General features: G+C 40.6%; 1 protein-coding gene, 3 non-coding genes and 4 pseudogenes across 4 annotated transcripts; 4 read left to right on the top strand and 4 right to left on the bottom strand.

Annotated features, from left to right (window-relative positions):
• Positions 1 to 5,884: 5,884 nt before the first annotated feature.
• LOC148982119 (uncharacterized) lies at positions 5,885 to 9,234 on the bottom strand (annotated as a pseudogene).
• Positions 9,235 to 15,244: 6,010 nt separating this feature from the next.
• Positions 15,245 to 18,426, bottom strand: LOC148982120 (uncharacterized; annotated as a pseudogene).
• A 119-nt stretch (positions 18,427 to 18,545) lies between these two features.
• LOC148982121 (uncharacterized) lies at positions 18,546 to 19,908 on the bottom strand. The gene is made up of 3 exons (XM_089128058.1): positions 19,357 to 19,908; positions 19,058 to 19,266; positions 18,546 to 18,969 (listed from the first exon to the last, which is right to left on the bottom strand). Exons 1-3 carry the CDS (start codon positions 19,906 to 19,908, stop codon positions 18,546 to 18,548), a joined length of 1,185 nt encoding a protein of 394 aa, XP_088984184.1.
• On the bottom strand, positions 19,908 to 21,337 carry LOC148982122 (uncharacterized; annotated as a pseudogene).
• A 1,565-nt stretch (positions 21,338 to 22,902) lies between these two features.
• LOC120466088 (5S ribosomal RNA) lies at positions 22,903 to 23,021 on the top strand. Its single transcript, XR_005619486.2, has one exon. It is a non-coding gene; the product is annotated as a 5S ribosomal RNA (ribosomal RNA).
• Positions 23,022 to 23,084: 63 nt separating this feature from the next.
• Positions 23,085 to 23,203, top strand: LOC120466005 (5S ribosomal RNA). Its single transcript, XR_005619403.2, has one exon. It is a non-coding gene; the product is annotated as a 5S ribosomal RNA (ribosomal RNA).
• Positions 23,204 to 23,266: 63 nt separating this feature from the next.
• LOC148982123 (5S ribosomal RNA) lies at positions 23,267 to 23,385 on the top strand (annotated as a pseudogene).
• Positions 23,386 to 23,448: 63 nt separating this feature from the next.
• LOC120466490 (5S ribosomal RNA) lies at positions 23,449 to 23,567 on the top strand. Its single transcript, XR_005619853.2, has one exon. It is a non-coding gene; the product is annotated as a 5S ribosomal RNA (ribosomal RNA).
• The last annotated feature ends 102 nt before the right edge of the window (positions 23,568 to 23,669 follow it).

The following is a 23,669-nucleotide window of genomic DNA, read 5'->3' on the forward strand; positions in this document are numbered from 1 at the left end:
ATGGCAAATTTGGTATTGTGATGGCGTTTCTTTCAGACGGATCTGGCGTTTTGGGACACTGAAACCGCTATTTTTTTTACATTTTATTTTTTTTAGAGTGCATAAATCTGAAACCGACACCCAATACTTACATTTTGTCCAATGATGATCACACCACGTGACAGCATTAGTCACACACTGCTACGTCACACGTAACAGCAACAACAATGGTGGACTTTTGGTTGTGCTGCAGAAGCTACTGAGCCTATTAGGCAAGGCAAGGCAAGTTTATTTATATAGCACATTTCATACACAGTGGCAATTCAAAGTGCTTTACATGGAAGAAATTAAAATAATCAAAAGAAATTGGAATAATTAAAACAGAATAATTAAAAAATCATAATAATAAAAATAAAATACAGTAAATAATCAAAACAATTTAAAATAAAAAATGAAATTAAGTACAGTAATAGTCGGACGAACAGTGGCACAGTGCTCATTCAGTAAATGCACAGCTAAACAGATGTGTTTTAAGTCTGGATTTGAATGTGATTACTGTAGGAGCACACCTGATCTCTTCTGGAAGCTGGTTCCAGCTGCGGTTGGCAAAATAGCTAAAAGCAGACTCTCCATGCTTAGAGTGAACCCTTGGTATTTCTAGCTGATGTGATCCTAGTGATCTGAGCGATCTGTTGGGTTTATATTCAGTCAGCATATCTGCAATATATTGAGGTCCTAACCCATTAAATGAGTTATATACCAGTAATAATCAATCCTAAATGTAACTGTAATATGTAGATGTGTTCATATTTTCTGGTCCTGCTCAGAATCCTGGCAGCAGCGTTCTGTATAAGCTGCAATTGTCTTATAGTCTTTTTAGGAAGGCCAGTGAGGAGGCCATTACAGTAATCCACCCTGCTGGACCTGGTGATGAAAGCATGCACAAGTTTCTCTAAGTCTTGACTGGAAAAAAAGCATCTAATTCTTGCAATATTTTTCAGGTGATAGTATGCTGATTTTGTTATTGCTTTGACATGACTATTGAAACTAAGGTCTGACTCTAGAGACACACCAAGATTCCTGACTTGATTTTTAGTTGTTAGACCCCTAGCGTCAAGGTATGCATTCACCTTGAGAACTTCATCTTTGTTTCCAAACGTAATGACTTCAGGTTTGTCTTTGTTTACCTGCAGAAAGTTTTGACACATCCAACTGTTTACTTCATCAATGCATTTGCACAGGGAGTCAATGGGGCTGTAGTCGTTAGGCGAAAGGGCTAAGTAGAGCTGTGTGTCGTCTGCATAACTGTGGTAAGCTATTTGGTTCTTTCTTATTATTTTGCTCATTGGGAGCATATACAGGTTGAATAGGAGTGGCGCAAGAATCGAGCCCTGAGGGACTCCCCAAGTCATGGATGTCCACTCAGACTTATGGTCTCCTATACTCACAAAATAACCTCTCCCTTTTAAGTATGACCTTCTAAGCTGTCTAACACATTTTTGAAAAAAGATGTGGGAAGTGTGTCAAGGGCGCAGGTTGATGTTTTAAGGTGATGTACGGTTTCTACCAAAATAGTGCTATCGATTTCTTCTAAATCAGACATAGTAACTTTCTCAGATTGTGGTCTGATCTGCCTGACCCCAGCACCACTCAAGGATGTGCTGATCACCTTTCTGATATTATTGATTTTCTCAGAAAAGAAAGAAGCAAACTCACTGCATTTCCTTTCTGAGAGCATTTCTATGGGAATCTGGCTCGGGGGGGTTTGTCAGTCTCTCCACAGTAGCAAAAAGAGTGCGTGTGTTGTTTATATTGCTGTTTATAATATTTGAGAAGAAAGTCTGTCTAGCTTTGCCTAGTTCCCTATTGAAAAAGTGGATGCTGTCTTTGTAGATGTTATAATGGACTACAAGTTTTGTCTTCCGCCACATGCGCTCTGCTCTTCTGCATTGTCTTTTCATATTTTGCACTGTTGTTGAGTTTCTCCAAGGTGCTTTTTGTCTGCCACTATTCTTCCTGACTTTCACAGAAGCAATATCATCAATTACACTCTTAACTTTTGAGTTAAAAGAATCAAGGAGAAAATCAACAGAGTCGGCAGATATGCTTGGTTTTATAGATATAGCCTTCATAAATAACACACCAATGTTTTCATTTAAGCATCTCTTCTTGACAGACACAGCTCTAGCTTCAATGGCAGGAGAGATCAATATATCAAAGAAAATACAGAAATGGTCAGACAGTGCTACATCCTTAATAACAATCGATGAGATGTTTAAACCCGTACTGATAAGTAAATCTAGAGTGTGTCCACGATTGTGTGTGGGACCGTGTACATGCTGTGTCAGATCAAAAGTTTTTAAAACAGTTATGATTTCTTTTTCTATATTGTTTTCTGCATTATCTATGTGAATGTTAAAATCTGCAGCGATGGCAAAACAGTCAAACTCAGAGGCAATTGTTGATAACAGTTCTGTAAAGTCCTCAGCAAAGGCTGGAGACTATTTTGGAGGCCTGTAAACAATGATAAGTAAAATACGTACCTTTTAACACAATACCCAGATATTCGAAAGAGGGGTAATTCCCAAATGATATTTGCTTACATTGATAAACAATCTTAAAAAGAGCAGCTAAACCCCCACCTCTCCTATCAGCTCTGCAGACACTCATATAAGTAAAGTTATAAGGGGATGTTTCGTTTAGGACCGTTGCACTACAGCTGTCTTCTAGCCAACGTTTCAGTTAGAAACATGAAATCCAGGTTGTATGTGGTTATTAAGTCGTTGACTAGAAGTGATTTATTTTTAAGTGAGTGGATGTTTAGAAGTGCTAAGTTAACAGTCTTACTTTTTGTCCCCACATTAGTCTTAGTCTGGCGTGGAATAGGCACCAGATTAGATAGGTTTGCTGTACGGCTGTTTAAGGCCTTAGATTTTCTATCATGTAATTGAACAGGTATAAGGACAGGTTCTAAATTAAATTTAAGACCAAACTTACGATGGAAATATAAATTAAAACTGAAAATATACAGTAATATTCCCAAGTAAACACACTGTCTGTTCAATGGTGAAATGACAATAACAAATTGTGCGGTCACCTGTGGTGGAGTACAGTGGAGTGAAAAGAAATATAGAAGGCATTTTTATAAATGTCTTAAGCCTTGTATGTTTTAAATAATAGAGTATATTAATAAAGGCTTAGATTTAATTTACTAATAAAGGTATAGAACCAGTTTATTTATAGTGTACTGATAATAGTTTCATTTAATTAGTTTGTTAATTAAACTAATAAAAAAAAGACTGAGATATGTTTGGTTATTGTACCTTTTAATTAATAAATTAAAATTAATTTGCTATATTTCAGATCAATATATTTATTTTCCTTAATTTTAATTAACCCTAACTTTATTCTCATCATAAGAATTATAAATAATTGATTTCCGTATAAAATAAAAGTACAAACATTTAAAAATAAACAGATTAGTGCCCTGTTTTGAGGACAAGAAATGAAAACCAATGCGATATGATGAATGTCCGAAAGATGGAAGTCTGTAACGGCCACCTAGTGTTCAGTAGTGTTCATGACATGTTGATATGCCTTTAAGATGACTTCTTCTATGGCGTTCGCTATTGTACCGGTATGCGTAATGTTGTTATGTGAGCGCGAATGCTCGCGCAAAGAGGAAGATGACCGATCAATCGCGGGTTTGTTTTATTATAATGCGTTTACTTCCACTTTGATTTGTAGCGTTTTACAGAGTGTTTTATTTAACCTGTTAACATCTGCTCTTTCGACATGTATGTGAAGAGTGTGCTTAACAGAAAGAAAGCAACTATAAAAAGGACTCGTGGAACTACCAGTTCGTTTGCACTGTCTTTCCTATTCTTCTTCTGGGCAGACTTCAAACTCTGACAGATGTTACAACACACAGACAGGGGTTGGATAAATAGGTTTTGCTTTTAAAACTGTGTTTTAATGCGAGTATAGGCCTACACACATATAAGTAAACACTTTGCAGACTGAATGTTGTCCTGTATGAACAAAATGACGGATGTTTTTCATCTCTCCACTGTTCGATTGCACCCGCGTGTCTCTAACACACACACACAGGTTACGTTACCTCGTAGAAAATATTCGACCTGGCTGGCAGAACGATTGCCTTTGCCTGCATCTTTGAGGTGACATGACAAACATATTTAAGACCTTTCCAATCTGAATTTAAGACAATTTAAGGCCTTATTTTTAGGAAAATTGATTTAAGACTTTTTAATACTTTTTAATGACCCGCGGCCACCCTGTCTGGTGTTATCGGAGGCTGTACATTGCTGTCCTGGTTTCCCTCGCTGTTTTCCAGAAAGTCGTCCTTGGGTGCTGAATCTGGGAGCAGTTCTGATATGTCATAGTCTGACTGTGGTGAGCTCTGTGGGCAGGGCTCTGCTGAGATTGTATCTGTGAGCAGAGGTTGTTGTGGCTGAGTGGTGTTATCATTGTCCTTGTGTGATCCGTCAACATTATGTCCATTCTGGTGCTGAAGTGAAGTCCTGTGGTCATTCATACTGTATCCAGGTGTGTGTGTGTGTGTGCGCCATTCAGGTTGAATGGATTGGCACACACAGCAGAAGGATGATGGAGGGAGAAGTAGATATTGTTCTTTAGTACTCTTGAACCAAGTTTGTTTGGGTGATGGCCATCCCGTTGAAACAGTTGCCTCTGACGCCAGAAAAGATTGAAGTTGTCAATGAAGTTCACTCCTTTTATATTGCAGGTTTTTTGCAGCCATGTGTTGAGACCAAGCAACTGTGAAAACCTATTTGTTCCTCTTGCTGGGAGTGGTCCACTGATGAATGTTTCAACTTTCAGTCTTTTAATATATAGCAGCCCTTGGTTATTTTCTGTCTTTTCTCGGTCAAGAGGGCACCAAATTAAAAAATTCTTTTACGTTTCGACTACATATATGATCCACTTTCAATAAAGATTATTGTTGCAATGGGTGAAATGCTCCTTTAACGACGATTTTAGACAAATACATTTACATTTAATTTTTTTGTACATAGAATAATTTCAGGTGCTACTCTGTGTCTTAGTACTTCTCATCTCTGTCTTGCAGGGCCAGTGAAGAAACCGATTCTCTCAAAATGCTGCAGAGCCATAATCGGATGCAAATCATGCATCAATCACTCACTGCAAACTTCAACTCAGTGTGTTATGTGTAGGGCAGACAACTTTGCCATCAACATTGTGGAGGTGACTGGCTTTTCTGAGGCCTTGAATGCTTTAGAGGAGATAATTAAGGTGGATTAAACAATCTGTTTTGTTATTGTTAGTGAAGCTGTTCATTATCCTGTAAAATATTCTGTTCACTTGATCGGCCTGACCAATGTTCGGATTGTCGGACCTTTTTGAATAATTGACCATTGTGCTGTATAATTGACCACTGTCAAGAAAAAATGCCGTTTTGAATCACGTAAGCTGTGTTACAAATAAGGTTTTTATTTATCAGAAGCAAAACAGTAACAAACAAATACTTTTAAACATTTTTTTACATTGGGTGAAGTTTGTTTACATTTTGGCAAGTAGCTTTTGGTAAACCTTGTTTACCAAAAGCTGAGGTCAAACCAGCAGAGGTTAAGAAATAATGGTAATTAAAAAACCACGTTATGTGAAGTTTCTGTCTTTTGTCAAGTAGCTGTATAGTAAGGGAATTATGTATAGAACGGCAGTCATTATTGATAAAATAAGTCCCTTCAGTACGAAGCAAGACACCTCCACGTCGTGCCAGGGTCTGGTTCGGTTTTCCCAGTAATGACTGTCGTTCTATACATTATCCCCTTATTATACAGCTATGAATGCTGTACATGCATAGTTGTACTATATGTGAGATTTAGTCAAGTTTAGTCAAGGTGGATCAATGCATCTTGAAAAGGTTTAAAATCTCATATGACATATATGACATATCAGGGTATGTTTGCCCAAAAAGATGTTCAACGTTCAGCTTCTCTTCACTTTGGAGAGGGTCTGCTCCAAAGGAGGAGACTCTTGTTGAGGGGTTTCCCAATTCCTCTGCATAAAGGTCAGCTGCGTCAGGCGCGTGAGGTAGTAGCCCCTCTGGGACTTTTTTCAGACACCCATTTCTTGCTAGTTGATTGGGTATTCCTTTTCCTGTAATAAAATTTGTTACAATAAAATACAACGCAACTGAGGAAAGTTTATGATTTTTCTTTTCTGTAACTGTTTTCACCATACCTGGAATTCTGTGTGCATTCCAACTGTCAATTACTCTCTTCATGCCCAGTTCAGACAGTTGTCTAGTCAGGTTAGACACACAGTATCTGCTGACGTTGCAGTCCATGTCCAGGAGTTCTTTTGTTGAATTGTAGCTTGAATATTAGTTCTCGGTTAAGTTAACTGGATAAAAGTATCAATTAAATAACTAAATGTAACCAAAGCCCAGTCCACAACAACTACATGTGTAAATGTTTCTGAAATGTCTGCATACTCCTTTCTTTCTTTCTTTTTATTTAGTTTTTTTTTACCTTTGTTGACGTACTTTGGTAGTAGGGTGGTTTGTCCTGACAATGTCTGTGGGACGCAAGAATTTCCTGGATGAAGAGTGCCAAGTAGAATTCCTTGCCGTGGTCAACACGCACCTGATCCCACATTCCATAGTTTACCACAGCAGACCTTGAATTGTAAAGACATGAAAGAGATCAGAGTTGAGCTGTATTCACAGTAAACATTCTTGGGCATAAGATCAAGCTATGTTTTACATAGGTTGATTGATTTCAAGTAGGCTTAAAACTACAGCCAATATTACCATGAAATATGGTGGAAATGCAAAGTGTGGGTAGAGGACATGTATCATTTTTTAGCACTATTTAGGGTTGCTAATTAGTATGGCTACATTTTAGCAAAACTGCATTACATTAACAAATGTGAATGGAACAAATTGCCTACCTGTAAACGTTCTCATAAATAATGAGGTTATTCTTTACTGGCACTGTTGCATGTGCCACAACTTTGCTAGAAAATCCATCTATGGCCAACACGTGTGTCACTCCAAACATTGCAAGTTTCTCGTTTTGGTCTAAATGGTAGGGATGAGCGAGTACAGCATTATCTGTATCTGTATCTGTATCTGTGTTAACCATATGAATTATCTGTATCTGTATCTGTACTCGGACTGGGCGGGGCCTAAACCCGGAAGTGGGTCGGGTAGTCTTGAAATGGGCGGGGCTTTAACCGGTATGTTATTTTAAGCATGCAATTGATATGGGTTGATCTGAAATTGCTTTATTTTTTGCTGATAAGAAATAAAACTATTTACATGACAGCATCAGCATTGAGCTTCAGATCAATGGTTTTGATCACGATAACAAACGAACTACAAAACAAGTTTTGCAACAATGAATACAACACATGTGGCTGCAATTATGAAGTAAAATGTAATGAACAAGAGTATTCATCTCAACTACGGCTGGGTGATATGGACCAAAAGTCATATCCCAATATATTTAGGCTGAATTTCGATATACAAAATATATCCCAATATTTTTTCTGCAAAGTGAGAGCAAATGTTCAGTCAAAGCCAAATATGACATGTCACAAGTATAGTTTTATTGAAACTTGAACATTTGCCAAACCAAATGAATAAATAATAAACAGGTTTCTTCACCTTAGGGCTGCATGATTAGCTATGACAAAAATCTTCATTGCAGATTATTCCCTTGGAATTGTAATTGTGATTTATTAATTGGTTTATTTATTTTGTTAATACAACGTTGGTATGAGCCATTACAGTCATTTAAAAAAATATAAAAAATAACACAAAGAAAAATAGGGGCATTAAGGGGTTAATATAGAAACGACAGTTACTATGGTGAATAGTGAATAATACACAATACTAACAAGAACTGTTTATGAAACATGGAAACTGCTCTGGTGAATAGAATGAAAATCATAACTGCATTGCTTTTATTTCGTGTAATTTACAACGTAACGGTGTTGCATGCTCGTATAGTTTCTTTTGCACTTTATACAGAGGCGATCCAGCGCGCGCAGCCGCATTTGCGCGTGCAATTGAGTGTGCGCTACGACTAACGTTACAGTATAACGGGTGACAGGACAGAAAGTCCGTTTTGCTGAGGTGAAAGACTTTATTTCATAACATAACATGCTTTAATCAAGCACGCAAAGTGGAAAAGGAGTGGCTGGGGCGCGGGGAGAAGTGCAGAGAGCTCTGGTTCAGCACTCAGCAGCTTGCTTGGAGCAAGGATCACAGCGCAAACCTGAATAGCCTATCGGTATGCAATATGGTTTAATTACATATCACATTTAAAAATATATATATATTTTTATATTGATATATCGCTCAGCCTTAATCTCAACATAACTTTTTTTTTTTTTTATCCGAGCACAGATATTGACTCGTATTACTCGTATAATATTCGTACTCGACAAAAGTGCTTTATCCGTACCGGATACTCGTTTCAGCCGAGTATCCGGCTCAACTCTACTAAATGGAGTTTATGCCCCATATAGGCAGCATAGTATGGCACTGGATTTAAGTTCCGCAGGCCCTGTAATTTGAAATGAAGGACAAGTGTTAAATGGATTTGCTTATACAGGCCACAATACAGCTCTAAGTAGTTCTCGTTTTACTATAACCATTTCAACAGCGGTTAATGGAAATTTGTCCTGGTGTGCTCAAACATATCACACATGACATTAACACACCCAGTTAACATAGACAACATACATGCATATTAGAAAAAACACAAAATGTAGTGAACCAGTCCATAAAGTGCTTGGTGCAGGAGGCACAAGCGAGAGTGCAGTAGGAAGTTGATAGTGCAGTTGCAAATGCTTATTCCTTTCTTTCATGCAATAGTCATGTGCAATAGCACATCTTGCATCTCATTTCATGGTAGGGTCTCGCCATCCCGCGCAGGACTCCACCAATCTGATTTTCTGCAGCAATAATCCCTTTGGTCGCCAGGTAACCAGTCATAAACTTTTGACCAAATGTTGGGCCAGCCTAAAAAAATTGAAGATGATTAAGAAACTTGTTTCAATTTCCAACTGTGCATCAGATACTACTCACTTGAAGTTGTGAACTTTACAAAATCGTCGAACACTCATTACAGAGCAGCGACGTCCTGCGCCAATCTCTGTAAGGTGCTGTGCAATATCTGCATGCGTCGCATGCCTTCGCAACATGTCACAAATTGTCTCGGAATATGCCTCCAAAGACGCCATGTCATCCAGATGACAATATCAAAACAAAACCATCCAAAGCAATTCCCAACCCACCGGGTCAACCAAAATATATGTCAAAAATAGACCCACGCGATTCAGAATGGCTTTTTTTGTAAATTATTTTTTCTTTTGTTCAGTGGTTCAGTGTTTCATTTTCAATCCCTAAAACAGATGAAAACATGACATTCACTTCCATTTAAAAATGATACAGAAGTGGAAAAATCATATATCACTTATTTTTCGTTTCCCATGTGACCTCCAAAATTGAATAATGAATGAACGAAAAAGTACACGGACCAAGTACACTGACCGTTTGGACATAATATGAGACAGAATTCTTTATTAAATCCATAAAAGAAACAATTATTACCGGAATAGCCTACAGGACTCAAAGAAATGCCACAATCAAGACCTCGGAGCAGAAATGAGTGAGAAACACTCAGGAACTCCGTGTCTTTCCCTGCCATTAATGGTTGGATAACACACCACGTCTCCTTCCATTAATAATAATATGTGTAGTGCGGTGTCTGTGATATAGACTATAAATCTACCAACGTCCGTTGCCATGATTGTTGGAATGACTTATCGCGAGAGACGTTTTAGTCGTATAACATTGGTCAATGGAAACACCGACATTTCGCAATAGTTTTTTTATCGACATTTAGAAAATATTGCAAAGGTTTTGCGCAAATCTATAATGGAAACGCGCCTACTGATCACATATTATGATATTATCACCACTACTGGCCAATCATCACTAAATTAATCACTTAATTATCTCATTAACTTCAACACTGCTTCAGTGTTTATTTTTAACACCCTGGAGTTGGACCTATATGTACACCGAGAGTGTATATATGTACACTGGGGATTTTGCTGTGTAGGCCTAGTCAGTCAGATGGATCGATAATTAGGGAGAGATAGATAGATAGATAGATATATAGATAGATGTGTTATTTGTCCACTGGGGAAAGTTGTTTTCATAGTAAAAATGTCTTCATCAGCTACGGAATCATGGTATTCATGCATATGCCTATAGTTTGTTTTATTTTTGATAAAAATAACGTATGACGTATGTCTCAACCATTGAGAAAGCTATAGATTATAACCGGCATCTGTTGTCAGATGCAACTAAATGGAAATAAAATATGCCCCATCACAATGCGTAATGACCAGTGGTGGAAAGAGTACTGAAAAAACATACTCAAGTAAAAGTACCATTACATTCCAAAAAATGTAGTGTGAGTAGAGTAAAAAGTACTTGTCCAAAAAACTACTTGAGTAAGAGTAAAAAAGTAGCTTATTTAAAAGTACTCAAGAGTAGTGAGTAGCCTGCTGAGGTGCGGATTCTGACCCTTATAATAAACACTGCGCACTACAATTTATAAATTAAAAAAAATGCACATACTGGAATTCACATTATATTTTGTTCTTTGTAAGAAAGATTGAAGAATATCTATCATCCATCTTTTTAAAATGCATCAAATCAGTACACTCATCACCATTTAAATCATATTATTTGGGGGAAAAAGCATTTAAAATTAGGCGAAAAGCCACTGGGCCTGAGCATGTTATTGTTGCACATAAAATATCAATATTCATAACTGTGCAAAGAATTCAAAAACCTTTAGAAACGTATATGATAGTTCAGCATCACACACCAAGAGATGGGTTAAATAAAATAAAAAAAAATACCCAATTTCTCTCCAAAACGGTACCAATGTTAGTGTTTTGATCAATGAGAATCACTAATATTATCAGATTACCTCAACTAATGCACTGAAAAAGGCTAAGATAGTGAGCTAACACTAATAATTACACACTTTTATTCCATGCTATTAATAAATATGTTGCAATTTAAACGTAAATGCATTGTTCTAGAAGGGTGGCATCATCCCTTACATTTTACACAGCTACATTTACTCACACTGTAATGTTAATATAATTTGTAAGGAAAATCGTGCATTAAATAGGGAAGTTATATCCAGGAAACTTTTACAAAAGAAACAAACACACTCTCTGAAGTCTCGGCGAAGCTGTTTTATCAGCAGCATCCACAAAAAAAAAGTTCAGCATGAAAAATGTTTTTGCTAAAAGTGCACAAATGAAGACGGATCATATAATGGAACAATAAAAAAAAAGCTGTTTATTAACGAGCTGTGCTAATTTCTTATTAAGTAATGCAGTTCAAGTTAACGACATGGTGCACTGATTCTGAATCTGGCGGCATGGCGAGAGCGAGACGCGGCAGTGCACAGATCGTGACGCACGTCTCTATAGTGAAGGAAATGGGAGCGGGAATTCACCGCATTATGAACTCGTCTCGCAATTCCCCCAACCTCAGACCAAATGTTTGGCCATGTAGACAGGCCAGCCTATATAAATATCATATTAAGCAGAAATGTGAAATGTACCTTAGCATATTAGAGGAAGACGCTGATATCTGGATTGAATTGATGCGTGAAGAATGCACTTCCACAGCAGTCACGAGCAGGAAGAATAGGCGGTAAGTTTTCTATGCTTAATTTGAATTGATGACAGTCACGAGACCGATTACTCGATCCAATCACGTTGATGGATAAAAAATAAAATTAAAACAAGCATGTAACGAGTAACGGCCACAAACAGAAGGAAAATAGCGGAGAAAAAGTACCGATACATCACTTAAAATGTACTCAAGTAAAACTAAAATTACACAATTTTAAACTTACTCAAAAAAGTACAATTTCTGAAAAAAACTACTTAATTACAGTAACGTGAGTATTTGTAATTCGTTACTTTACACCCCTGGTAATGACGCACAAAAGCTGATATCGCGCTTTAGAAGATGTGGCAAATGGAAGGATTCGGAGTAAACGCATCATCTTCACAACAAAATGTGTGGAAAAATATATTATGTATTCAAGAATTCCCTCATTGTGCAGTTTATTTCAGTTAGGACAGTCTTGATTTCGCCCAACTCCTTGGCCACCTCTCATTACTACAGCATTTACGGCGTCTGCAACCTTTTGCCCCTCAAGTGGCTTTTTGGCATCAGTAATGCACACTGTGCCCTCCAAACAACATTTTTCTCCTCTTTTCCACCTCGCCAACGATAACTTCTACTTCACATTGACTGAAGTTTAGTTTTTTTATTTCCTCTCTGTGTTTAACATGATTTCGCCATCGATGAATAATTTGTGGGCGTTTCACGAACTATTTATGGGCAACTATGGGCGTGACATGAAGCCGCAAAAGCTGCGCTATATTTAGAATTGATTGTGATTTATTAAGGGAAAAATGCGTAGGATGTGTGTGCGCACGGTTTTATAAATCCGAATATTTCTGTGCGTACGCACGTCCTATGTTTTTCATCCGTACGCCAATTCTGACGCAAATCCTACGCAAAGTTTTATAAATGAGGCCCCTGGTCGGGATGATCATGCATCAGCCAATGTGTTATTAAGGGAAATAGAAACATTTGATGATTTAGTTGTCAGAGCACACATAATTATTCAAAGAGGCCATCCAACTAATTTGTGTTTTGTAATTTAGTTGCCTAATTTTAAAAAAAGTGTCTCATCATTTTATTTATTCTTTTAACCTCAAAATAAAAACTTAGATTTTTACTTACAAATCTAAAATCATTAAAGTGTCCATAAATCTCTACTTTATTTACATTTCAACAACTACATTTTTAAATGCATTTCTGTATTTAAACCAAGTGTAGACATTTGAATGTTTCTCTTAGTTGTGTTTACTGTTTTTAGTTCAGAGTATATCAGAGTAGCTTATCGAAGTGTCCTGCGTCAGCACACACACTCCCTCCAGCACACACACTCCCTCCGGTGAACACGGCCCTGGGTCTCTGATAACACACCAAACACCCGGACCTTCCAGCAGCCGACAGATAACCAGCAGCTCACAGCTGAACAGCAGCTCTATTACACCAAACACTACAATTCACTAATGCGCATCATTAAAAACATGACAAAGGCTGAAGAGGAAAAAATCCCTAAACAATGGCAGAAGTGTGATTTAAAGTCTCTATTGTTCTATTGCTTTAATGCTTCCTGCGTCCTATAATTCATGGCATGTTTAATATTTTTGAAATCCCAAAAATGCATTCTTCTGCGTCAACACCAATACACAAACGTGTATGTACTAAACTTCTATGTGTTTGAGGGGAGAGCAAGTGATTTTGATTTCAGAGGTTTTTATTTCTATAATAATTAATAATAAAAAAATCTATAATAATGATGCGTACTGCATTTTATGCATTTTATGATTTTATGCGTACTGCATATAAAATAATCAGCATTGAGAGTACAAGCATGTGATAATCAAAAGCATTTGAGGGTACATTGTAAACTTGCCAGAACACTTTAAGCGATTTACCCACAATTTATTCATAAGTAGTTTCTCATCAGTAAAGTTTTAAAAAACATCTGAATTCTCCAGAAATGACGAGAGTAATGTGCACAGTAAACACGTGAGTGGTGCAGCTGTAACCTTCCACTTATATACAGCTTCTCACAAACGCATCTGAGATGAATGGGCATTCCCAGAGACCGCTACTGTTATGGCATTTGGGACACTGTGTACACTAATTGCATTTCTTTGAATATGGTGCAAACTGAAGTATTTGGTTATACTGAAATATAGAAATATTGTCAAGAACTGTTAACACCCTAACCTCTTCTAGTCCATTTGCCTAACTGCATGTTTACACACACAGACAGCTATTGAGAAGACTGCAATATTCTGGTGTATGCTGCCCTCTTGTGGTGTAAATATGACTGCACTTTTAATTCAACATAATCTCTTTGGTTTTCGCTAGAAATCAAAGAAAATTGGTTTAGATTTAGTTTCCAAAGCAGATCCAGTGATCAAGGAATTATAACACAGTAAGTCAAGCCAACTTTATTTATATTGCGCTTTATACAATACAGATTGTTTCAAAGCAGCTGAAGGGAAAACACAAAGATGGGTAAAATTGTCATGAAATAAAATAATGAAATGAATGTAATTGAAGAGATGACACTGAAATTCCTGACTGTGTTTTGCTAGCATGGCGAACTATGCTTTTTATATTACATCAGAGCAATGAAGTTGGTGGAAGAGAAGTCCTCCTGAAGAGAAGCCTTGGCCTTCCCAAACTATATTGCTGAGATGAGTAAAAATAGACTGACATATGTTGAAATAAAATGTCTTTGTATAAGCAACATATTAAACTGCAATATTTTATAAAAATGAAATGTTACAGATGAAATATGAATGTTTAGACAAGATTTCGTTGACTAGTTTTGGATAGATTATAAAGTTTTTTTTACAGCAAAATAGACTAATTGTTACAAACTGCTCCGAGACTGTAGTCATAATAGTCTTATCTGGAGTTCCCTTTGCTGGCTCAAAAGGGCACTCCAGCTGGTGACCGTTACACTAATGACTCATCAAATAAGCTTTTGTTCGCCAATTTATGTTTATATGTTAATTACATATGGGATGTTTTGTCAAAAATAAAGTATATTGAATTATCAACTAAGATGTTATTATAGTGTAATAGCGTATATGATTTTAAGATGTTTCTACCTCTAACTTTGAACATATGTTTAGTATGTATTAGTAAGTTTTAGTTTTTTCAATAACCATGCATGAACAATATTCTTTCAAAAATACAAACATGTACATACATGTTGCTCACATAATATGGTAGCCCTGTTTCTGCTAATTTCACCTGTGCCATAAGCAACAGAAAATAGCACAAATGCCAGAACATCTCAAGGACCCCAAAAACACCTAGGACCCCAGAGGGTTAAGTAAAACTGTAAAGTGCATTTTAAAAGCAACATAAATTATAATAAAAAACAAACACAAGAACATTCTTAAGTAAAACTGTAAAGTGCATTTTTGAACTATATAAATAAATAGATTGTACATAAAGAACTTTAAAACACAAACAAACACACAAACAAACACAACAAGCCTCTTTCTCCTACAGATGGCACAGGAGAAGTGGCATCACGGTTATTTACACAGTTTTCCTCTTTTCCAGCTCTGAATCCACCACACTTTTAAAGTGTTCAAAGCTGTCGTACACCACACTGTCAAACCCTGAGGTGGTGCATTTCCTAGTGGATGGACAATAGGAAAATATCTTCTGGGTGCTTCCCGCCACTTTGTCCTTGGAAGGAGTGTACCTCTTCCGCTGTCCACCACAATTAGGCACGTGGCAAGCCCCACATGGCCGCAAGGACTTGTTCGGCATGAATGCCTTGACTGTTGGTGCAGGAGGTACAAAGCTCTGGCTGCAGGATGGCCCACGAAAAAGGACGGAGGGAGCCTGTGGCTGTGCGGGTAGAACTAGCAGTATGGGTGCTGCCGACACAGGGGGTGGTCCATAGGTAGACACAGCAGGCTTTGGCTGGAGGTGGGTGAGCGCAGCAGGCTTTGGCTGAGTGGAGGAGGAAGACGCTGTGGGCTGAACGGCCCGGTTCACAGGAGGCACAGGCTCTGGCTCTTCAACAAATAATCTGGAAATATAAAATACACATGTTATGACTATTAATATGACGTGTGTGCTATTTGCTTTCCACAGCCAACAGGTGAAAGTGCTTATGACAACTTACCTCCGCTTCTCACCACGCCTTTTTCCAGCCTTGTAAAGAACGTGCTGGTACTGGACCTAAGGCCGGTCTGGCGGCGGGAGGGATGTTGGTAGCGCAGGAGCTTCCGGGAACGGTGCGTCCGACAGCACTTTCAGGTGAGGCGTCACCTTTGGCAGTACCGTCGCCCTGTAGTTGGCCTTTTTCTCCTCCCTGGCAGCGAAGGTCGAGATGGACTTGGCATTTAAGTTGGGCAGTGGAATGGCGAGACCGCCGAGGATGGGGTCATCTCGGACTCGGTCTGCAATCCTCTTATACTGTCCCTTCAAAGAAGCCGTGACCTTGCTGGGGGAGGTGAGCTGATTGGCCGGCGCTCGGTTCTTCAGCATCTTGAGGAGGAGGTAGAGCAGGCGACTGTCCTCGGTCACCTGTGCCGCCTGAGCGTACCTCATGCAGCCAAACTTGGTCTTCTGGGCTGCTCTGGTCTCAGGAGAGTCCGCCCCAAGGCACCGACCGAACAAAGTGTAGCCCCACCTGGACTCGTACCGCTTGACGAAGCGGGCGGCGGTCTTGTCGTGGTCGTGGAGAGAGTTGGCGGCGGCCGCGATCTTATGCCTGAGGTCAGCCGGCACTAGGTGGTGGTCGCTGTTGTTGGCCAGTTCAAGGAGGAGCAAGGCCAGTGCCTCCACTTCCTCTATACCTGGCAGATGCAGATGTCGATGGCTCATCAGCACGTCTTGCAGGGCAGGACTGTCCTCTTCTTCCGCCTGTTCTGCCTGGGTGAGGACGACATGCTTCCCACACACTCTGTCTATTGGGTCCTCCTCTGTATCAGAAGACATGCCGAGACCCTCGTCCGCCATCTCATCGTCTCCCTGCTCAGCCGACTCCTCCTCCTCCTCACGTGACTGCTCTTCCTCAACTGCAAATATGTAATTGTACTAAATCACAAACATGTCTACACAACAATAGTTTTTTTTTCACCAGGTTTGTCATCATTGTTTAAGTGTGTTATCAAGTACTGTACCTTTCTGCACGTAGTAGTCCCTGGCAGTGAAGCTGGTGGACTGGCACATGGCGTACTCAACACCAAGGAGCTCCTCCTCATCTGGGTGCTCGTACGCTTCGGGCACCGGCATCGGTGCAGCAAAGTTGGGCTCCAGGACGTGCTCCTTGCCGAAGAGAACCTCGGCCTGCTGGTTGATGCGCTGGATCTGCCGCGCGTCCAAGCACGACGTCTGCTGGCCATGACCACCAGCGACACGGAGCGATGCCATGCGGTGGTTCCACTGCATGGCAAAGGACACCAAGTATACCTGAAACACATTCCCATTTTGAGTGTTATTGTGTACAATGTTTACTAGTGATGACTGGAGCTGTGAAATAAAATGTATCATTGAAACTATCATTGAAACTTTTCTTTTTAAATTATACTGTATGACGTGCTATATGAAAATGTATAAAACAGTTGGTTCCAATCCTTGATTCTGATTGGTCAATAGCTGTGCTTTTTTCACGATAAAACACGGCTATGACCGCTTCACCCAACAGTTCTATTCATCACAGCGCCCTTAGCAACACCCTTAGCAACCACAACTACAGAGCTACTGGAGGCCGAACTTAAAACAAAAAAAGCACTGGAGCGACATTCTTAAATTTTTGAAATGAGACAAATATTTAATGCGTGCACAATAAACAGAGATGTTCAAATAAATTTAAATAAACAACAATAAAAAGTAATCTCTTGTCTTGTTCATTAATAACATTAATAAAATAGATTAAAGACCTAACTGTTACCTATCAAAATATGTGCCCTTGTGTTTTTATTTATGCTATGTAAATATTTAGTTTAGTGCAGAGAGAAAATAACGGAATAAACAAAAAATAAAAAATTTCTCATGCTGAGAGATAAGCCATGCCTATTTGTGTGAGGAAATTTCACAAATATTGTGTTGTAAAAAATCAAAAGAATGAGACAAAGTTTGAGAACGGTTTTTTGTTTTTATTTGAGCTTTCATGCATGCATATCACACATTGGAACGTTGTCGTTCACGGTCAGGGACTATTTTTTCTAGCGGAAGGAATGCTTTTATTGATTTAACTTCATGAAAGCTGCACAAATACATTTTTTTTTACTTTAATATTGTGTGGTATAAAAGTTTTATAAAAGCAATAAACCTATGCTTCGCTTCGCTCCTAACAACGCCCTTCAGTCCTTACTTATTCACGATACAGCACAGCCTCTCGTACCTTATTGCTTACGTGTCTGCAATAAAGCTTTATACATATATCTTATGTTTTAATCACTCACTTGGAATGGCATAATCCCACATCGCTGTGAAGGGACGGCATTGACCAGGTGGGCGTGCAACCCCTCCAGAGAGTTGCTGCCTCGTCGACACCTGTACTTGTTGAGTCGGACGCCGTTCATCACCACCACCTTCACAGACACATACAGCGGTATGCTAGGGGGATCCTGTAACACACAACATATTGCAAGGTCCTTTTTATTCTGGTGTCCTTTTGAAATGTTGCCATATACAAGTCTGAATGGTTTTGACACACAGACATTAATTACATTATTAATCAGACATTAACCCACCTGCATGCAACTGAGGTGCTTGCTCGCAACTGCCCAGTGAGCTTCGACTGCCTCTGGCGACTTGAACAGGTGAATGCCATCGATGTCAAGGCCGGCTGGTCCCCGGAACTCAGCAAGGATGGACTCTATAACCAAAGCAGTTTCCTGTAACACATAGGATATATTATCAGCGTTGAGTGTTGGATCTGGATCAGTTGAATATATGTGAATATGAAAGCCACACTTACCACAACCCCCCGGGTAATACGCCTTACATATGACCTGATCTGATGAGGCTTGAGGAAGGCCATCATCTCCTCATCAGAGTACCTGCCGTAGAGCTCTGGGTTACCGTTCCTGACCGCCTGGATCAGGAGCGTCATGTCAAGCTTGTTGTAGGCAAGCACGGCACCCGCCATGGCACTCATGACAGCCCCGTACTTGGCGTGGCTCTGCTTAATCACTACGGCGTCCCAGCGGTGCAGCCAGTGGCGGATGTCCAGCCTGATAACGGTACCCCTCTTCACCCAGTCACCAAACAGATTTTCCAAGAACGACGAACCGCTGTCACTGAAAATTATATCATGACATTTTGTCTAGGTGTGTTACATGTTGGATTATACATTTCATCATAGGTTTCAACGGCTATTGAACTCACCGACAGCAGTTGTTGTCTGCGTACACCACCTTCGGAGCAGGGGCGTTGGCACGCCGAAAGCGGGCGACCAAACCTCTGGCCATGCATGCGTTGCACCCTTCGGACTCGGACGCCACCACCACTGTGGTCAAGAACTGGCCCCACTCATTCAGCACGCTGGTGACGTACTGCATGGTGCCCTGGCCATCGCCGTAGATCTTCTTGAGAATCTATAAAAACAAAGCAGAACATTCATTGCATGGTGCTTATCAAGAGTCAGTCTGTTCCATATGATCACAAGTTCTTTAAGCTGTACATACCTTCCTCGTGCCGTCGATGCACAAGATTTCCCCAGTTGTACTGAGGATTTGGTCCCTGTACACGGGCATCTTCTCCATCTCCAGGATCAGGTGCGCACGCCTCAGGACCCGAGCAGACGGAAGGGGAGACGGGGCGATGGGAGGGGTGTGAGTGCCGGCTGCTCTGGCAAACGACAGGATGCCTTGCTGAGACGAAGACGATCCAGCCGCCGACTTGTAGGCATCGTACAGGAGAGTCTGGTACAGGTCCCGACGCTCCACGTACCACTCGTCATGGCTCTGCTGCAGCAGCCTCTGCACCTTGCTCATTGAGACAGAGTTGAGTCGGTCACTCATCAGGGTGACCACACTCCTGTCCACAGCACGCTTGCCGCAGATTATGGCAGGGAACATGCTTCTGACGGCCGGGGCGAGGTTCATCAGAATTTTTGGACTGTACGCCAGCCAGGTGTACTGCTGCTGGGCACGGTGGGCGCCGTCCTCCTCGTCGTCACTGTCGTCCGCGTGTGCCTGGCTCGGCTCCTCCCTCAGCTTGAGACAGTGTTTGCACATCAACCTCTCAGTCAGCAGGGTGTAATGGAAGTTCATTCCACACACTTGCCTGGCGTAGCTGCCGTACCCTCTCTTCTCCAGGTAGTACTCTGGCGGTGCGGGGCAGTTGGTGTTGGGGCAGCGGATCAATGCCTTCATCACGCCGACTGGGCGCCAGAAGAATGCAGGGGTGGTGAAGAAGGAGAGCATGTTGGGCACAGCTCCCTTGATGGCCATAGGAGGTGGGGGTGGGTGGAACTCCATCTTCTCCTTAAAGAGCTTCCTCTCGGCCATCTCTCCCCTGACATTCTTGTACTTGGATGCCCTCTCGAACAGCCCGTAGGTCTCGTTGGTCTTCAACCACTTGATGTTCGCGGGGGCTATACCAAGGGCTTGGGCGGATTCAGGCGGCTGCTCCCAGAATTTCTGCCAGCCCTCCAGCACGACACCACCGGGTTCCGAGGTCTCTCGGAGAGACGAGGGTCCGGGCCTGTCGTCCTGGTACACAGAGCTAGCGAGGTCTCCCCAGGTGGTCAGCTGTGTGCTGACCGACACCTCGGACCCGTCCAGGACACTCTCTGAAGAGGAGAACACCACAAAAATGTATCAACAGCATTGCTCGATACATACTGATAAATTTCATGTGGCACAAACACATGTCCTAGCAGCTCCACAGCATACTACAAAGTCATTTCATGTTCATTTCAGCATAATGCTACTATACCTGCAGCAGCCAACAACTCGGCATCGCTGACGTCAGGGACGGTTGACGGAGCCCGGTCTTTCTTTGATTGCTCTTTCTGCAGAAAATAAAACACAACCATAAAATAATCTCATAAAATGATACTTTTACTAATACTGCTTAACATCAATTACTCAGGTCTAAAAGGTAACTGGGTTTATCTTACCTTCAACCTCCTGTCAAGGTGCCATGTGACAGGAGGGAAATCTCTGGCGTACTCGAGCAGTCGCTCCTTCTGCCACTTCAGCAGCTCGTTCTGCTCTCCCTGCTGGCAGTACTGGAACAGCAACCACACCAGCCAGCCGACATCGTTTTCTAGAAGCCACCTGAAGGTCTGACCGGCGTACTTCCCGAACACAATGACCAGCTGACCTTTCCACAGCTCACCCCCGGACCTCTTGGCAGCCGCCTCTGCTGTCTTGGGATCCAGCCATGCAGGGTCAACAACGGTGCTGGAGGTCTCTGCCACAGACTTTGCTGCCTCTGTACACTGCAGCCTGGCTTCTCCTTGCCGGTACAAAATGACGTTGGGGTACTGGTGTTGCTTTGATGGCTGACCAGCAATGATTTGGTGCTCAAGCTCTTCATGCAGACATCACAGTCAAAGGTCTCCCTGATGACAGTATGGATCTTCAGATGCCTCGTCAGGTTGGACTTTACAGTGAAAGTTTTGTCGCAAACGCTGCACCGATGTCTAGGCTTCTCCATGTTTCATCTGGTACAGTAAAACATGAATAAATGAGTAAAAATAAAAGAAGATGAGGGCTTAAATACATTTTAAGTATATACATTTTTTTATATATTTATTTATTTAAACATATTTATGTATACATAACATACATGAATACATTTTTAGAGACCCTACAGCACTTGTAAAAAAGTAGTCAACCCAAAACAGCCCATTCATTCATCACTTTGTTTTTAGCATGCAAATCGCGGTTGACATGTTTACACTTCTAAAGCATATTTACTAGGGGTGTAACATTATATTGTGCCACAAAATATCGCAATACAAAAATACGTATCGTGGATAGTGACAATATGTCTCATGTATAGTTCCCCCAAAATCAAAATTACTGTGTGGGACAAAAAAAAAAGTTTTCAGAGTTTTAGTGTCAGTACTACATTAAACTACTATGTATAATCATGCTAATTATATTGTAAAATAATGCAATGGGGAAATACTTGTGGGTAATGGCAAATGTCTGAAAGTGGCTTACATTTATTTTAAATAGGCTATATCTAGTCAGTGACGGAGTGCAAGCATATTCGTCTACAATAATAATTCTGTATTTTCAGCTTCAGAATCATGAATATCTTTATTCTGGTGTCACCATTATCCTTGGGTTATAAGCACCAAGTACAAGCCTATTCATTTAAACCCACAATGTAATGTCTAATTTAGCATTTTAATCAACAGTACATTTTTTTAACCTTTTATGTCTTGGAGTATCGCAATAATATCGTATCATTCATATCGAGTTCAGTATTGTGATACGTATCGAATCGCGATATGAGGTTATCATTAATATTTACACATCGAATTTGTTGTACTCCACACTGTTCACGTTTTTGAAGGAACCTATCTCCAGACGATTGGTAAAGTTAGCTAGCTCATTCATTTAGTCATTCATTTTCAATGCATTTCTAACGCATCTGACTTACGCATATTTAAGCTTTCCATTGCGAGTCCACACAGTAACGTTAGTAGTTATATTCTTCAAGGTGTCAACATGTAAAATCAATAATCTGGTCGCATTTTTAAACGCATTTCAGGGAAATCAAACCTAGCTATTTTAATACAAGCAAATTATTATCCCAAAAATATATCGTCGAGTTTCATTCAATACTTAATAGCACATAATTATACCAAACGTAATTTACCTGAGAGTAAAAATGAACAGTCCAATCGATCATCAATAACTCTATTCACAAAAAAATTATAGAGATGGCCGTCAGAAAGTAGTTTTGTAAAATAGCGCGCAGAGTCAGGCTAGTTGACGGTTTCCGATCGTCGCTCAATGATTGGTCTGTTGAGCGCTGAGCTCTGCTCAGCATTTCTCAACCATTGGCTGATCGCTGCTCAGCTCTGCTCAGCTCTGCTCAACCATTGGCTGATCGCTGCTCAGCTCTGCTCAACCATTGGACGGCTGACGATCGCTTAGGTACTTGGAGGGGAATTTGCTTGGGAATACCAGGTGCTGTAAGCTTTATATAGTTTACTACCCTAATGTTCTAACCATTCAAATAGCCCAATTTTGGCAGCAGATTTCGCTTACGGCCATACCACCTTGAGAACGCCCGAACTCGTCTGATCTCGGAAGCTAAGCAGGGTCGGGCCTGTTTAGTACTTGGATGGGAGACCGCCTGGGAATACCAGGTGCTGTAAGCTTTATATAGTTTACTACCCTAATGTTCTAACCATTCAAATAGCCCAATTTTGGCAGCAGTTTTCGCTTACGGCCATTCCACCTTGAGAACGCCCGAACTCGTCTGATCTCGGAAGCTAAGCAGGGTCGGGCCTGGTTAGTTCTTGGATGGGAGACCGCCTGGGAATACCAGGTGCTGTAAGCTTTATATAGTTTACTACCCTAATGTTCTAACCATTCAAATAGCCCAATTTTGGCAGCAGATTTCGCTTACTGCCATTCCACCTTGAGAACGCCCGAACTCGTCTGATCTTGGAAGCTAAGCAGGGTCGGGCCTGGTTAGTACTTGGATGGGAGACCGCCTGGGAATACCAGGTGCTGTAAGCTTTATATAGTTTACTACCCTAATGTTCTAACCATTCAAATAGCCCAATTTTGGCAGCAGATTTCGCTTATGGCCATACCACCTTGAGAACGCCCGAACTCGTCTGATCTCGGAAGCTAAGCAGGGTTGGGCCTGGTTAGTACTTGGATGGGAGACTGCCTGGGAATACCAGGTGCTGTAAGCTTTATTGTTTAAAAAAAAAAAAAAAAAAAGAGTCAATGAAATGTTTCAAAAATCCTGAATTGTCTTTTTCCCCCCTCAAAATGCCTGAAATAGTCTCTGAGTT

The sequence above is a fragment of the Pimephales promelas genome, chromosome 3 (assembly GCF_988280905.1).
Source record: "Pimephales promelas chromosome 3, fPimPro1.hap1.1, whole genome shotgun sequence".
Taxonomy (NCBI): Eukaryota; Metazoa; Chordata; class Actinopteri; order Cypriniformes; family Leuciscidae; genus Pimephales; species Pimephales promelas.

Bases quoted from the DNA above. Each gene is read 5' to 3' on its own strand.
- LOC148982121 (XM_089128058.1), bottom strand. From the start codon at position 19,908: ATGTGCAAACACTGTCTCAAGCTGAGGGAGGAGCCGAGCCAGGCACAC. The intron at 19,267-19,356 runs GTATGTACAGCT...TTGTTTTTATAG, and splicing joins GCATCGACGGCACGAGGAAG to ATTCTCAAGAAGATCTACGG. The intron at 18,970-19,057 runs GTGAGTTCAATA...TATAATTTTCAG, and splicing joins GCAGACAACAACTGCTGTCG to TGACAGCGGTTCGTCGTTCT.